A 17,562-nucleotide genomic window follows, 5' to 3' on the forward strand; every position below is an offset into this window, starting at 1 on the left:
TGAATTATTATTATTTAAATCTGACAGGCATAACTGCAGTTGTTAAACTGCTACAGGCAGGCTACAATGCTCAGTCTTAAAGGATGTTTGCACTGCCACTGTAGTGGATGGCACAATAGGTGCTGCAGGCTTCCAGTGGCACTTAACATCCAGGCACTGGGTACATTTTGTACCATATATTAGGAACTTACTTATAGGCAATTTAAATATACAAATTAGGAGTAAGACAATCCATCCATGTTCAAAGGGAGAACAAACATACTCTTTTCTACTGGCAGGCAGGAGTAAAGTGCACAGTCAGGGATCAAAGCAGTAACAAAACTAGGGTGCAGCAAAGGCAAAAAAATCCAGACTGATCATGCAGAAAATGCATATTTCCTACTGTGTGGTAGCTCATTTGTGTATGAACAGTGCAAAAACTAAAATAGAAAAAGACATGTGAAGTCAGAATAAGTGAGGAGAGTGATTTGAGGGTTAAAGGATGCTATATGAAAGGGTACAAAGATTACTCTGGGACTGTTTTGTTACCATTAGATGGTTAGGGTCACCTGAATTGTCATGTAATATCTTTTAACTCTCTAACTATGGGAACTGTAGTTCCATTAATATTGTGGTTTTCTATGAAAAAGAGTTAAAGTAATTCAAGCAAAAACAAAATCCTTCCCTCAATGTCATTAATATAATTTAAAATAAAATTCATGATAGCTCCAATTTTTCTTATTTATTTCCCATCAAATTCACTTCATCGGTAAGGCCAATATAAGAAAGCATAATTAAAAATCGATTAATATCCGAAGCTACTCTTAATTGGCTAAAAATAGCACGATGCACTCACAAAATCCACAAAATAAATAAAGACTTTGAGTAACACTCTAATTCCTGCTTTGTCCCATGAAATGTAGGAGAGAGGAGATCAGCTGTGAAACGTTAAAGCGAAGACGGATGGAAGACTATGGCACGCTCCGCCAGTAGGAAGTAGGAATGTACTTGTGCAGAAAACGCACTGACAAAGCGCTGAGCTGCAAGCATACAATTACTAACATGTGCATGCGGGCCCTATTTCTAAACATTTTTGTGCACATAGGTCCTCCTTAGGTACACAGAAAACATGTAATTAAATGTAATTACAGATTGCAAAGCCCTTCCTTTGTTCACAACAACAGGAATGGTTTGATTTTAAAAGGTTGATAAAAACCAACAAACCTGCATGTCACTTAACAATATTTTGCAGGCAATTTACCACCATGAATAATCCTGTAAATTGTCTCCGTGCAAAGAGAAGAGTTAAATATAGCACTGGGGTATGAATAGGGAAAGGACACCCCACAATTAAAAGGCATTTAATGGAAGGGGTTTCTCCAAGGGGAAATAACATCTCCAAGCGGAAAACCATTAAAGGCCAGATGTACGACCGCAAGTTTTGTGACTCAAAAATTGCGACTCGTAGGCGAATACCAAATTGCGAGTCACAAACAAAAACATTTGTTTCATTTTTTCCAGAATAGGCGGTGGTCCGTGGGACCACTACCGCCTCTGAAAAAATATTTTTGCATCAGAAAATACGCCGGTGCGGACCCCTTTCCAATTACGAATATGTTACCACCAATTTGAAGCTGGTGGTAACTGCGATTGTTTTGCAATAGCAATTGCAGTCACAAAACAATTATACATCCCCTTGCGACTCGCTATTTGGAAGGGACGCCCTCGGCACACACCTTCCAAATAGCCATTTGCAGATCTATTTTACGGTTCGGTACATAGATTACAGAATCGCAAAATAGAGTTTGTACATAGCAAAATGCTTTTTTCTTGTCGCAAAAGGCCTGAGTTTGTGACTCAGTCCTTTTGCGGCAAGAATAAAGCTATGCATATCTGGACCTAAATTAGAAAGTGCAAATGCAATTAGACATCCACTTCACAATGCAGAAATTATTTAGCACGAGTACTGCTCTCCTGGTAATATGTGAAATGGGGAGAATCCCAGGAGTACTCTTGTAATTCTTCCAGAATTCCTACAAAGCAAGAAATCTACTCCATACCTAGGCACAATCTTAGGGGTTCGTATATTTGACTTTTTTCACAGAACATTTGTGAGTTGGGTCCTCAGTGCGAAAAGGTAGTGAAATATAGGCAGTGAAGGCAGCAGTTGGGCAACTGAGGACAGCACATCAAAATAGGTTTTCGGAGTTTCATACATTACGGAAGAGATTCATAGATTAGAGGAGAAAGGAGTATGAATGTGGGGTTTTATGAGGGAGAAGGTACAAAAGTGATGTCATGACAATAGGCATGTTGGAATGGGAGATACAAAATTAGAACACAAGGAATGGGGGTTTAAACCAACCAAGTAACTGGGTACAGAGGGAAATGTAGAACACCAAAGAGGAAGATTGTGGAGGTTGCTGTGGAGCAAGCATCACATTTATGATCTGATTTTTTGTTTAATTAAAATTTTACAAATAAAGGCACAGCACATTCGATTCAGCTTCAGCATAAAGACAAATCATAAGCAAATATATCACATCATCACAAGTTTTAAAAATTTATTGAAACAATTCCAAGAACTTTATACCTATGTTCAGCTTTGTTTGGGTGAGAGATTTACAGAACAAAGGCTTGTACAGAGTACCAAACCAATGCCATAACCTCTTAAAATGCACCTCTACAGCAGGGCATAAGGGAAAATCGATGGGATACCACTCAGTAACAGAGACAGATGTCCAAGAAACTCAACCCAAGATAGGTAGGGAAACTATGCAGTCAAGCCAGTCAATATGTGGTATTTTAACATAAAAAAAATTCCATTACAAATCCAATGATAAGGAGCAAGAAGGATCAATTTGGGCTTTTTGATTTATATGCTCCCCGATTAAATGGGTGACACTCTTGGATTTCTGAATATGATAACCTAAAATGCACTAATTCTGAAAGTGAGATAAATAGTTTTAAGGTGGACTTCTAATCTTCTGCATCAAGATAACATTCTTCCATTTTGAGCATTATCTTAAATGTCAGGCTGTTCACAAGCTTAGACAAGAACCAAAACTCAGCATTTTCTGTTATCTGATTACTCGTTCAGCCACTCCACGTGACACAGTACTAAAAAGTGCAGGGAAAACATTTATATCTTGGAAATCTAGGTCATCTACAGTTGCCCTTATGGGTCCATTTACTAGCACTTTACGTGTTTTCTACATATTAGAATTCTAGCCAAAAGAAATATGCTGAGCGGCTAAGTCGGTACCCCAGTCCTTCTGAGGGTGTGGAAATTATATTGAGTGGTATCAGACACATGTTGGTTTCTGTCAGGGTTAAGAAATGTTAATGTTTATTTGTTCGATGGACAGCTAAACATTAAATTAGTATAAGTAAGGACAGACGGTGGCAGTCTGGTTCTCATAGTCAATCAAGAAACCAGACTGAGGGCCTAAACCCCACTGAGAAAAAGAAAGTTTTGAGGGCTAAACCCTATCATTAGTCTGTAGCCGTGTTTTGGCTGGGGAAGAATCTGGAGGTCACCCCAGCTAAAACACTACTTCTTCCTGGGGAAGAGAGCCTGAGAGAGGGCTTGGAGCTTCCACTGGACTACTATTAGATGTTGCAGGGAGGATATAGTTACAACAGCTCATCTTTGCATTTCTCCTGAGCCCAACACACACTGCATTGATAGGGCCTGCAGAAGTCACATCAAAGGAAACAAAACTCTGTGAAGGACATCTCTAGCACCGCCTGTAAGAGGATTGAGGGTGGGAGCAGATGCAGGCTTCATGGGAGCTGCTAAGTTCTCTGGCCTAAGCTGTTTGCTCTCCCCTGACTATGCTTTGCTTTTTGTCCCGTCTGCTGCTATTTTCTCATACTGCTGCTTTTATCAGTGCACTTACTCAGGGTTATTTGCCCCTGGGCATTTGATGCCTGTCCCTCATGGACTTCCTGTTGCACTATGGAAGAGTAAAATGCCAGTGCAGGATCTACTTTGTTTACCAGATATTCGGAAGGGCGTTGATGCTGCACGAAAGTTGGCCCTCAAAAAACATGTCTGAAAGCACCTTTGAAAGAATTGATAATGTGGAGGAATGAGACCAGCTCGAGTGAAGGAGCCCTAAACCAACAGGGTGACATGACTAAAACAACTAGCGTGTGGTCCAAACCTTTCAATTCACCTGTTTCAGTGAGAGTAACAATGTCCTATTCTTTCTGTGATAGACAGCACAGAGCTTGAGTGGGATCCCTCACTCTTTAACATATCCCCATTTGGACAAGCCAGTCCATCTTAGGAACAGAACCTAATGCAACGCTTCCTCTAACATTCACTGCACTCACTGATTTAGGAAGCAAAATCTATGATCTGAGTGGATGGTTAGATGGAAGTTAGGCATGCTGGAGATATGCATTTGTTGCAGAGTGTGCATGTGCACAGGCTCTTTGTGTAGGTCTGTGCATTTTTTAGGTGTGCATATCAAATGTGTGTTTTTGTAGGTGGACCTATGTGTTTTTGACTTTGCAATTTATGGACGTTTTTGAGGCGAGAGGGAGCAAGAGCAAGAAAGAGAGATAGAGAAGGAGGGCAAGAGTGTTTGAAACTGTCTGTGGAGGTGGGTGGGTGTTTTTGAAGGTTTGTGTGTTTCTCTGTGCAGGTGGGAGTCAGATTCTGCAGGTTGGTGTGGGTGTGTGACTGTGCACGGGGAGGTGTTTGTTGCAGATATGGGTTTGTGAGTGTCTGGTCTGTGCCAGAGAGGTAAGTTTTCTGGATGTTTGCCTGTAGCTGCGTGTGGGTATGTGCGTCTCTCCAAGTCTGTGCAGGTGATTCTTTGAAGTGATGTGTATGCCTGTGCAGGGTTTCTGTGTAACTGTAAAGGGTATCAGTATGGCTGTTGAAGGGATTGTTGCAGGGCTGTGTATATGTCGCAGGAGGGAGGTCTGTGCCAGGATGTATACATCACTGGTGTAGGGGTGGGTGGTAAAAGTGGATTTTTGTACAGGACGAGTATTTATGTAGCATTATGTCCCTTGGACAAGTAGACTACAGATACAAATTCAGTATACCTACCTCTTACACCTGATAGCAACATTCAACACAATCAATGAATGAATCCTCATCTAAAGTGTGAAGGGGCAAGGAGTAATCTAATCAAGCATAATGAAATTGTTTCTTCAACCTTTGGCTTCTTCAAGTGAATGATTCATAGTTGATATTATGAATTATGATAATGCCACACATCAAAATAGAGTTAGGATCACTTTCTCTTTGTTTGTCAGGACTTGCTTTTGATCAAGGCATTATAGCATTGGATAAATCACAATCTACAGACACTTATCCTCCACATCAACATTCTGATGAGGGTTTCCCTCAAAAAAGTATACATCTGACCTTCTGTAATTGGCTCCCTCCAAGACGTACTGAGGTAGCTAAGAAGTTGGGAATATGTATAGATATAGAACCATCTATCTTTATCAATCACAATTTCATGTTATATTGCATGAGTGATGTCAAAGTTGGATTACGACAGCTCCATTTAGCAGGCCTTTCAGTTTGTCTCTTGAACAGAGTTCAAAGACTCTGAAATCTGGTGGACAGACCAGTTACGTGAATGGTCAGACTTCTGTCACCAAGAGAATTATTTGGTAATCACCAGGCAGTTGACAGAAGCCAGGAAGATCTAACTTATAGGGAACACGCTGCAAGGGCTTTTAATATACATTGCCCAATAAAGTCCACGTCGAACACCTTAAGTTTCTTTGTCCATAGCAACACTGGATTTGTCTTTGCAGAAGTATCATACTTAAATCCCCCTTAGCACTGGAATTTCATATCCACAATAGAAGTTCCATGTTGAGAGAAAGAATAAAGGTCTGGTGTTCAGGTGTGGCAATTAATGGCGTGCATTGTGTTTGGTGTATTTTAATCCAGAGTTTCTGCACCATCCAACAAAGATGTGAAGGCTATAAAATACCAGTGAAATCCATATGATCTAAGACCACTATAGACCAAATTATATAACATATGTCCCTAGCAAATAACCAGAGCAAAAATAAAATGTCTTGACTTGCTGGTATAGGTTATGTTTTTAGGCTAGTAAGAAAGTGCAAATGTTTCTCTTAGATTTGTCATTTAATTTAACAATGTACTGGATTAGTAAAAGGAAGTGTTATGTATATTTTTGAAGTGTTTTGCATCACAACAATAATGGATTTGTTAGAAATATCAGACACTGCCAATTTTGGCAGAGTAAAAACACAAATGTGGTATTTCTTTTTTTTTACAACAGCTATATTTACAATTAAAACAAAAAAAAGAGAGAAAGTAGGTTTAAATCCCAAATGTGGGACAATACAGAAAATATAATGGTCTTGCAGTCAAATCAATTTAGTAAAAGGATTATCTGCTTTGTCAGTCATTTTTGCAGCCCATCAAATAAAAAATAAAAAAAGATAAACATAAGATTTTTTAATTAGTATCATTTTTAAGTGAACAAAGAACCAGCATGCATAGTGTGGCAATACTGCAATGACATGCTCCCTTGGCTTGGAACGCATTGTACCTAAAAATAAATTATCCTAGATACCTATGCTTTACATACCTGTCACACTGCTGCATTATAGAGATCTCTTTGATGATTTCCTGAAGGTCCGATTCAACAGGAACTTGTTTGATTGCCACCACTTGGCCAGATTCCTTATGTATCGCTTTGAACACACTACCATAGGACCTAAAATAGAACAAGGGCAATCACTTTTTACTTTATTACAAATGTAACTAAAATGTGTACAAAAATGTTCAAAAGCAAAATCACAACTCTCATTCCATCAATAACAGTCACATTAAATACAGGTCAAACTACTTCTAGTATTGGTCTTTCTTTAACTAGTGTATATACGGAAGAAGCAGAACACATAGATGAAGAAAGGAGTCAAGTATGAGAAAAAAAAAGGACAAATTAAAAAACATAGATGAATGGAGTTTAGGAAGATTCTTCAAATAAATATAGCCCGGCTCTAAACTCAAGGTGATGGGAGAAGTCCACATTTTTTGGTCTAACCACCAAAAGAGGTCCTCCTATGGTGAGGAACGAGCCTTTGGAAATCATCAGAACTGAAGAAGACATGAACAAGGTACCCCAGTATACAGTGTCTGATACATATACATGGCGAGGAGGAGGGGCCAATCCCACCTAAACACCTGCAGCTAGCACATTTCAACTGACTTCTTGTACATTCCCCCTTAGGGGCAACATTTCTATGTCTGGAATCAAACCATTGCCACAGCACAATGATCAACTGGCTCCTCTACCCTTCCACCTGCATATCTCCCACGGTATCAACTTCCCTGCTCCCTCCTCAAAGCCTACTCACCTCAAATTACATACGTCAAAGAAAGCTACCTCTGTTGTGTCTCATGAATAGTCTATTAAATTATATGCACTAGAATACATGCTTTTTTTCCCCCTTATTTACACTGAAATATGTACTATAGAAAACACCACATAGAAATAAAAATACATTTCAGGGACTCTACTATAGCCTTGGAGCCCGCTTTAGCGGGCTCTACCGGCCATTAAAGAACCACTCCAGCGTTAAAGGCCCGTGCTACGGCAGGCTCTAAGGCTATTAGAACATTCTGCCACTAGAGGGCAGAATGTTCTAATGAATAACTGACTCCGTGAGGCCTTTGTTCACAGCTCTTGCTGTGAACAAAGAGAACATTAGAATGTTGACGCTCCGGGCTTTTACCAGCCAGTAAAAGCCCGGAGCACTCCATTGTCTGTAATGGAGATCCCAACATTTCAATGTTCTAATAATTCTCAAATTACACCCAAAACTTAAAACATGAAATAATAAATTCACCACTTTCTGTATTGTAATGTCTGAGTACGAGTCCTTGATGCTGATTCGATGCATGATCATATTGGTTTTTGTAAGGAAAACTAATAATAACAAGAACTACACACCTTTTAATGATTCAAACAATTAATCTGATTTTAAATAGATCACCACGAGGAATGATCCACATATATTAACAGGATTTTCATCAAAAATCAACTGTGATCTCGTAAATTGGAAATTTCGCCTCCTCATTCCGTTTTGAGATTGTATGTGACACACTGCAAAAAGACTCAGTAATTTTCCAATACAATGACCTCAACCACACCCCTCTCACAATCTCACATCTTTTGCCTTTCCCTCCCCTGGAGAGCCATGACACTAACCTTGATAGATATGCACTACACTGAAACAGAATTGATATAGAGGCTCCAAATAATAGTAAATATTTGAACATTTGGTAACATGGATGGAACCTAAAATAAGTTCACCTGCCTTGTACTGACCACTTAGTATGAAAATGTCACTTACCCAGTGTACATCTGTTCGTGGCATCAGTCGCTGAGATTCACATGGTATGCATGAGCTCGCCATCTGGTGTTGGGTCGGAGTGTTACAAGTTGTTTTTCTTCGAAGAAGTGTTTTCGAGTCACGGGACCGAGTGACTCCACCTTCTGTGCTCATTGCGCATGGGCGTCGACTCCATCTTCGATTGTTTTCCCCGCAGAGGGTGAGGTAGGAGTTGTACTATAGTAATAGTGCCCGCGCAATGAAAAATGTAAGTATGTACCTATTAAAGGATTAAGTAATATATATACAAATGTACAAAATTGAAGGTAACTTCTGAACTGCTACAGGCTTCCGGGGAGGTGGGTGGGTCCATGTGAATCTCAGCGACTGATGCCACGAACAGATGTACACTGGGTAAGTGACATTTTCAGTTCGATGGCATCTGTCGCTGTAGATACACATGGTATGCATAGACTAGTAAGCAGTTAGTTCCCCATAAGCGGTGGTTTAGCCTGTAGGAGTAGAAGTTGTCTGAAATAGAGTTCTTAATACAGCTTGACCTACTGTAGCTTGTTGTGCGGATAGCACATCTATACAGTAGTGTTTGGTGAATGTGTGAGGCGTAGACCAAGTGGCTGCCTTACATATTTCTTGCATTGGGATGTTTCCTAAAAAGGCCATTGAAGCACCTTTTTTCCTTGTTGAATGTGCCCTGGGAGTAATGGGCAGTTGTCTTTTTGCTTTAAGGTAGCAGATTTGGATGCATTTAACTATCCATCTGGCTATACCTTGTTTTGATATTGGGTTACCTGCATGAGGTTTTTGGAATGCAATAAATAGCTGTTTAGTTTTTCTGATGTTCTTCGTTCTGTCAATGTAGTACATTAATGCTCTTTTGACATCTAATGTATGTAGTGCTCTTTCAGCCACAGAATCTGGCTGTGGGAAGAATACTGGTAATTCTACCGTTTGATTTAGATGGAATGGAGAAATAACTTTTGGTAAAAATTTTGGATTAGGTCGTAGGACGACCTTATTTTTATGTATTTGTATAAAAGGCTCTTGTGTTGTGAACGCTTGAATTTCACTTACTCTTCTTAGAGATGTAATGGCGATGAGAAAGGCAACTTTCCAGGTGAGGAATTGTATTCCGCAAGAGTGCATGGGTTCGAAGGGTGGGCCCATGAGTCTTGTTAGAACCACGTTTAGGTTCCATGAAGGAACAGGTGGTGTTCTTGGTGGTATAATTCTTTTAAGCCCTTCTATGAATGCTTTGATAACTGGTATCCTATACAAGGAAGTTGAATATGTAGTTTGCAGGTATGCAGATATTGCTGCAAGGTGTATTTTAATAGAAGAGAAGGCTAGCTTTGCTTTTTGTAAATGGAGCAAGTAATCTACTATATGTTTTGGAGTTGCCTCTAGTGGTTGTATCTGATTATGATGGCAGTAACAAACAAATCTTTTCCACTTACTTGCGTAGCAGTGTCTAGTGGATGGCCTTCTGGCCTGCTTTATGACTTCCATACACTCTTGGCTAAGTTGTAAGTGTCCGAATTCTAGGATTTCAGGAGCCAGATTGCTAGATTCAGCGATGCTGGGTCCGGGTGTCTGATCTGTTGGTTGTGTTGCGTTAACAGATCTGGTTTGTTGGGCAGTTTGATGTGTGGTACTACAGACAGATCTAGCAGTGTTGTGTACCAGGGTTGTCTTGCCCACGTTGGTGCTATTAAAATGAGTTTGAGTTTGTTTTGACTCAATTTGTTTACTAGGTAAGGAAGGAGAGGGAGAGGAGGAAAAGCGTAAGCAAATATTCCTGACCAGTTCATCCATAGGGCATTGCCTTGGGATTGCTTGTGTGGGTATCTGGACGCGAAGTTTTGGCATTTTGCGTTCTCTTTTGTTGCAAATAAGTCTATTTGTGGTGTTCCCCAGAGTGTGAAGTAGGTGTTCAGAATTTGTGGGTGGATTTCCCATTCGTGGACTTGCTGGTGATCTCGAGAGAGATTGTCTGCCAGCTGATTCTGGATCCCCGGAATAAACTGTGCTATTAGACCAATTTGATGGTGGATTGCCCACTTCCATATTTTTTGAGCTAACAAGCTTAACTGCGTTGAATGTGTTCCTCCTTGTTTGTTTAGATAATACATCGTTGTCATGTTGTCTGTTTTGACAAGGATGTATTTGTGGGTTATGATTGGTTGGAAAGCTTTTAGTGCTTGAAAAACTGCTAATAATTCTAGATGATTTATATGCAGTTTTGTTTGATGTATGTTCCATTGTCCTCTTATGTTGTGTTGATTGAGATGTGCTCCCCACCCTGTCATGGAAGCATCTGTTGTTATTACGTACTGTGGCACTGGGTCTTGGAAAGGCCGCCCTATGTTTAAATTTATACTGTTCCACCATAGAAGCGATAGGTAAGTTTGGCGGTCTAGCAACACCAGATCTAGAAGGTGACCCTGTGCTTGAGACCACTGTGAGGCTAGGCACTGTTGTAAGGGCCTCATGTGCAGTCTTGCGTTTGGGACAATGGCTATGCATGAGGACATCATGCCTAGGAGCTGTAGTATTGTTCTTGCTTGTATTGTTTGGTTTGGAGACATGTGTTGAATGACCCTGTTGAAATTGTGGATCCTTTGTGGAGTTGGCGTTGCTACTCCTTTTGTCGTGTTTATTATGGCTCCTAGATATTGCTGTACTTTGCTTGGCAGAATGTTTGATTTTGCAAAGTTGACGGTGAACCCTAAATTGTAGAGGGTTTGTATGACTTGATTTGTGTGGTGTGAGCATTGTGTGAGCGAACTGGTTTTGATTAGCCAGTCGTCTAGATACGGGAACACATGTATTTGCTGCCTTCTGATGTGTGCAGCGACTACTGCTAGGCACTTTGTGAATACTCTTGGAGCGGTTGTTAAACCAAAAGGCAATACTTTGAATTGGTAATGTATTCCTTTGAATACAAACCTTAGATATTTCCTGTGTGATTGATGGATTGGTATATGGAAATATGCGTCCTTGAGGTCTAGGGTTGTCATGTAGTCGTGTTTTCTGAGCAATGGTAACACTTCTTGTAGTGTGACCATGTGAAAGTGGTCTGATTTGATGAATGTGTTTACTACCCTGAGGTCTAGAATTGGTCTCAGTGTTTCGTCCTTTTTTGGTATCAAGAAGTACAGTGAATAAACTCCTGTGTTTATTTGTGTGCTTGGTACTAATTCTATTGCATTTTTTTGCAGTAGTGCTTGAACTTCTATCTCTAGAAGTTGTGAATGGTATTTTGATAAATTTTGTGATTTTGGTGGTATGTCTGGAGGGAATTGCATGAATTCTATGCAATAACCATGTTGGATAATTGCTAGGACCCATGTATCTGTAGTTATTTTGTCCCATGCTTCGTAATATTGATGTATCCTCCCCCCCACTGGTGTTGTGTGGGAGGGGTGAGTGACGTGTGAGTCACTGCTTGTTGGTAGTGGTTTTGGGGCTTTGAAATCTTCCTCTATTCCTAGGAAATTGCCCCCCTCTATACTGGCCCCGAAAACCTCCTCTGTACTGTCCCTGGTAGGTGGGCGGTGCGGACTGTGAGGTGCTAGCTTGTGTGGCCTGACCCCGAAACCCTCCTCTAAAAGGTGTTTTGCGGAAGGTGTTATAAGATCCTCTGCTCTGCGGGGAGTAGAGTGCGCCCATGGCCTTGGCAGTGTCAGTGTCCTTCTTGAGCTTTTCTATAGCTGTGTCGACCTCCGGACCGAACAGAAGTTTCTCGTTTACTGGCATGTTAAGCACTGCCTGCTGAATTTCTGGCTTGAATCCAGACGTTCTGAGCCATGCGTGCCTACGGATGGTAACCGACGTATTAATGGTTCTTGCGGCCGTGTCTGCTGCATCCATGGAGGAGCGTATTTGATTGTTGGAAATGTTTTGACCCTCCTCAACAACCTGTTTTGCTCTTTTTTGCAGATCTTTTGGGAGATGTTCAATGAGATGCTGCATCTCATCCCAGTGGGCTCTGTCGTATCGCGCTAGCAGCGCTTGTGAATTTGCGATGCGCCACTGGTTTGCTGCTTGGACAGCAACCCTCTTCCCGGCTGCATCGAACTTCCTACTTTCTTTATCTGGGGGAGGTGCATCCCCAGAAGTGTGTGAGTTTGCCCGTTTTCTGGCAGCCCCTACCACCACAGAGTCTGGTGGCAGCTGAGAGGTGATGAAGACAGGGTCCGTAGGAGGCGCCTTATACTTTTTGTCCACCCTAGGCGTCACTGCCCTACTTTTAACTGGCTCCTTGAAAATGTCCTTTGCATGGCGTAGCATGCCTGGGAGCATCGGCAGGCTTTGGTAGGAGCTGTGGGTTGAGGAGAGGGTGTTAAATAAAAAATCATCCTCTACTTGTTCCGAGTGTAGTTCCACATTATGGAATAGAGCTGCTCTAGCCACCACTTGTGAGTAGGCTGTGCTGTCTTCCGGTGGTGATGGCCTAGTTGGGTATGTGTCTGGGCTGTTATCAGACACTGGTGCGTCGTACAAGTCCCACGCATCCTGATCTTGGTCGTCGTGGCTCATGGCGGTGTGAGCTGGCGAATGTGACGGGGTGTAAGTTGGCGAAGCCGGAGTTACAGGTGGAGGCGAGGGAGGAGGTGTTACCTTTTGTGTTGTTTGTTGCTGAGGAGTAAACTGAAGCGTTCTCTTTCGTTTGACAGGTGGAAGGGTACTGATCTTCCCAGTCCCCTGCTGAATAAAGATACGCTTTTGCGTGTGATCCACGTCAGTGGATTGCAGTTCTTGTTCAAATCTATGTTTCTTCATTTGAGAAGACATAGAATGCTCTTCGGTATAGGAGCCAGAAACAGGGTCTGATGTCGCTTTTTTCGGCTCCGAAAGCCCTGTCGATTGTTTTTTCGGCTCCGAGGTAACCTTCCTCTTTTTCTGTGCCGAAAATTCTTGGCCTCTATGGTCTTCGGCGCCACTGTCTCGGCGTCGATCGGTGTCGACACCGAACTCTCGGTGTCGATGCTTCTGTTTAGCACTCTCTCGGTCCCGAGGAGGCTGCGTGCCGGTGTCTCGACCGAAGTCGGACGATCTCGACACTGAATGGGCCTTTTTCGGTGCCGATTGTTGGTCACCGAGAATTTGGGTGGAGCCATGGCCGGTTGGCAGTGGCGTCCCCTGGGCCTTCTTTCCTTTGTTAGGGTTTGATCTCGACGTCTTACTCACAGTTCTTGTAGAGTGTAGCTCGTCGGAGTCTGAATCCTGGATGGAAAAGGATTCCTCCTGTTCTTCTTCTGTCTCGAACTGTCGACGCTCTTTTGGCGTGGACGCCATCTGCAGTCTTCTCGCTCGACGGTCGCGCAGAGTTTTTCGGGACCGGAACGCCCGACAGGCCTCGCAGGATTCTTCACTGTGCTCGGGTGACAGGCACAGATTACAGACCGAGTGCAGGTCCGTATAAGGATATTTGTTGTGGCATTCGGGGCAGAATCGAAACGGGGTCCGATCCATCGGCGTTGTCCTCCACGCGGTCGGGCCGACTAGGCCCCGACGGGGTGCCGAAATCTACCCCGAAGGGCACCGAAGCGCTTCGATGTTCAACGCGTCGTCGTATGTGTCTATCTGTAACCGGATCGCAACGATACCGTCGAAAATCTTCCGTCTTCAGCTATCTTTCCGTTCCGAAACTCGGAGCGACATGAACACGTCCGAACCCGATGGCGGAAAGAAAACAATCGAAGATGGAGTCGACGCCCATGCGCAATGAGCACAGAAGGTGGAGTCACTCGGTCCCGTGACTCGAAAACACTTCTTCGAAGAAAAACAACTTGTAACACTCCGACCCAACACCAGATGGCGAGCTCATGCATACCATGTGTATCTACAGCGACAGATGCCATCGAACATAAGGTTATACATGATTAATAAGGGTACCAACAAACTTTTCAAGGGAGTGAGTGGAAATAATGAGCCATACTATTTCCCCCCCATGATATTAAGGCAAGTCCACCAAAGGTGTGAAAGCATTGAAATATTACCTGGCAGGCTTGCTGCTAATTCTTGATGAATAGCCATGAGTGGGTCCCACCGCAACATATGCTCTTCCATGGTTTATAATTAGTATTTTAGCCCAAGTATGAACTATGTTCTTTCATCTACTCTCAATTATTGGGCCAGATTCACTAAATGCTTAGTCTACCTCAGGGTCACTAAAGAGGGCAAAATGTTGGATTAGCATTTGTAAAATTCAAATTCTAAAATCACAAAATTAGTATTTGTTGTCTTTCATGAATGAAAATCCTCGTAATGATGAAAACCTACCCAATTAATGTTTAGTCTAACACATTTTTCACCGAGTGAATAAATAAGGTTTTTAAGTGTCATGGGTAAGATTCCCATATAGAAATGCATAACTTTCAAAGACTCCTGTAATTACTCCATGGTATTTTGCTGAAGTGCGTAGAAGTGTAAACTTAAAGCAAATGTAGGATGAAATTTAAGAGAATACATTTCTGGCTTACAGAATCTGATCACCTCATGGTTGAAAATGTATTAACAAAATGATGGACTATTTCTAAACGCATAACACACACTCTAATAAGGGATTATTACCAGTTAGGTAGGTTTGACATATTCATTTTTTAGATATAGGGAAAAACTGAATAGTTCATATGAAGAACAACATTTCAACAATGCAAATGTAGTTCCAAATTCTCGTCCTTGCTGCAAAGGCAGGAGAGATTTATGATTGCATATAGTGAAGTGTGTGACAAGAGTACATTTTAATCACATTTTTCACAATAAATGATTACCATATTTTCATAAACCCTAAGATTATAAGGGTCAAATACACAGAGTTATTTTTGGTTCTGCAGATGATACAGAACAAACCACAGTGGTCTCCTTTCAAACAGACAGGCACATATATGTTCAGCATTTGGTCTGAGTCTGAAAGCACCTTTTAATGTGTTGGAATAGCACAGATTTCACCAACCCCACTCCTTGCATTAATTTCAAAATATTTCTGCATGTTCCGAGTATTTTTCTTTTCAACAAGAAAGGCCTAGAACCTTAAAGAAAGCCTGTCAGTCGTACCATTTTTTCCCAGAAATTCACACTGGGGTTAAATTGCAAAAGTAGTGCAACTTACACCTATATCTGATTTTAAGTCATCTTGCTGTTCATTAAATCAAGAAAGAAAATGAAACGTAACATCAGACTGACCTAACAGTTTATCGAACAGGTCTCCTCACAGCTGTACTTCTGGTGGGTCCCCAAGACAGAAACAGCTGGACACGCACTTCTCTAACAGATGGAGTCAAGGACTGATAAAGGGATATCTCTCTGGTGAAAGGAGATGCAAGATGCCTGATAAGGTTGTGCCAGACCAAGGCCCGGAAGCCAAAAGGCAGACAGGGGATACTGGCCCACAACCATGGTGCTTGGGGTGACTTGCCACTGGGGTTCATCCTACTATGGCACTGCAAACTGCTCCAAGTACACCCTTTTCACTCTTGACTCTCGGGGCAGCAAGAGTGAGCAATCAAAGCCTTCTCACGTGGGTAGTGGGGGGAGGAGATAAGGCAGATACTCACCACTCAACAGTGAAACAGAAAGAATAAATCACAGTCTAGCTCTGCGAGTGTCTTTACATTAAAGGAAAATACCTTTACTATCACAGCAGTGGGAAATACTACACAATTTAATTAGGTGTACAACTACAAGGTTAAACAATTCCAGCCAAGACTCCCAATAAAGCGTTACAACTTCTAAAGACCCCTCACCTCCCGCTGCCATGCCCTCCAATGTCTGTGGTGACATCTCAGTAAGTCAAGTTAGGCATTATTAGACACAAGTGCAAGCTTCACTAAGCTGTTGTCACCTCAACAACTTGTAGGTCAGACCAAAAAGTTATTAGCACAATGAGTCCCAAAATAATGGCTTATGCTTATTGCTGCATATGTTTGTTCATGTTACAGTCTTACAGTCTCTTAAGTACTAGCCTCGACTTCACCTAGTCAGTGGCGACATGCCTGGTTAAAGCTGGAAGGCACCCATGTCAGCCTACACAGTTGGAATCTTTGTTCAACTATGGCAGTGGTCCCACTCATTTCTCTCTGACCACAACAGTTATAAGCAAGGCAAGCCAACTGATGGATACTCATCTTCGGAAGCTGCGACCCCTGGGCTAGTCTGGCGGGTGCTCAGCTTCAACAGCTGCGGCTTACAGATTAGTGCAGTCCTCCATCTTTGATAATGACAGCTTCTCTGAGGTTGCACCACACGTCACAAGCAGCAACACCAGCCCTTTGGGCTGCATACGTACTGGATGGCACGTTGTTGCTTGGCTCAGATTTTCCTCATGTAGTTCACCACAACAGCTGCGCTTTCAGAGACCAGACAAATCCTCACAACCTAGTCTGTCCCTGTGACATTCCCACTTGGCAGTCAGTGTTCTCTGGGTGTTCTATACATCATGGCTGGGCTTCTCCTCCTGGATAGTCTCTGCTGCTGCAGGGCCAGGTACTGTCCTTCCCTTTTTGAGCAGACCAATGGGCAGCTGGGTGGCTGAAGGAAAAGGTTTCTTGTAACTTGTCGTCTCCCTGTAGCTCGAACAGGAGCTCAGCCTTATATCTTTTAGAGAGCACTTTTCCTGCCAGTGTGAAAGAGGGAGAGCAGGTCCAGTCTTCTAGGCTCCCATCAGGTCTCAGACAGCGAGTTTATTCCTCTACTGATCTTCCACATGTCCAGGGAAGTTCTTAAGCAGGTGGCTGAAGATGCCTAATTAATGCAAGCCACAAACTAGCGGCTTTTAAGGATTCCTGGCCATGCCCTAACAAATGTGAGGAAAGTTCCCAGGCCAAACCCTATGCCCTTTGGGCATTTTCAAGATGGTGGAAGTCTTCTACCATAGTAAACTTGGGTGCTGATTGTACGGGGTGTGAGTGGAGGGTGTACAATGGTAATCCTAGTGTCTTCCTACATCTAACACTAAAATCCAGTCACTGAACCCCCATAAACCCAGAAGCAGATGTCTGCTAGAACAAAGCAGGTCTTCCCAGCAACAAAACAGTGGAAACAGAAGATTTGTTTTGGCATCTTGTTTCAATTCTTTTCAAGTGTGACCCCAGTGTTATATGTAAAAAATCAGTAGACTTGTCAAGCAGGAATTAATATTCAAACAGGATTTGACACTGTAATGTCAAAAAGAGGCTGATTGTAACTTGAGTCTGCCCTGCTGGGGGACAC

General features: G+C 42.3%; 1 protein-coding gene across 2 annotated transcripts in view; it reads right to left on the reverse strand.

Annotated features, from left to right (window-relative positions):
* STK3 (serine/threonine kinase 3) overlaps positions 1–17,562 on the reverse strand; it is a 731,888-nt gene that overhangs the window by 638,774 nt on the left and 75,552 nt on the right. For both annotated transcript variants that reach the window (XM_069220541.1, XM_069220540.1), the window contains exon 3: positions 6,579–6,707. In XM_069220541.1, coding sequence (XP_069076642.1) covers positions 6,579–6,707 — 129 coding nt within the window. The remainder of the gene's footprint in view (positions 1–6,578; positions 6,708–17,562) is intronic.

Source organism: Pleurodeles waltl, chromosome 2_2 (assembly GCF_031143425.1).
Source record: "Pleurodeles waltl isolate 20211129_DDA chromosome 2_2, aPleWal1.hap1.20221129, whole genome shotgun sequence".
In the NCBI taxonomy this organism is placed as follows: domain Eukaryota; kingdom Metazoa; phylum Chordata; class Amphibia; order Caudata; family Salamandridae; genus Pleurodeles; species Pleurodeles waltl.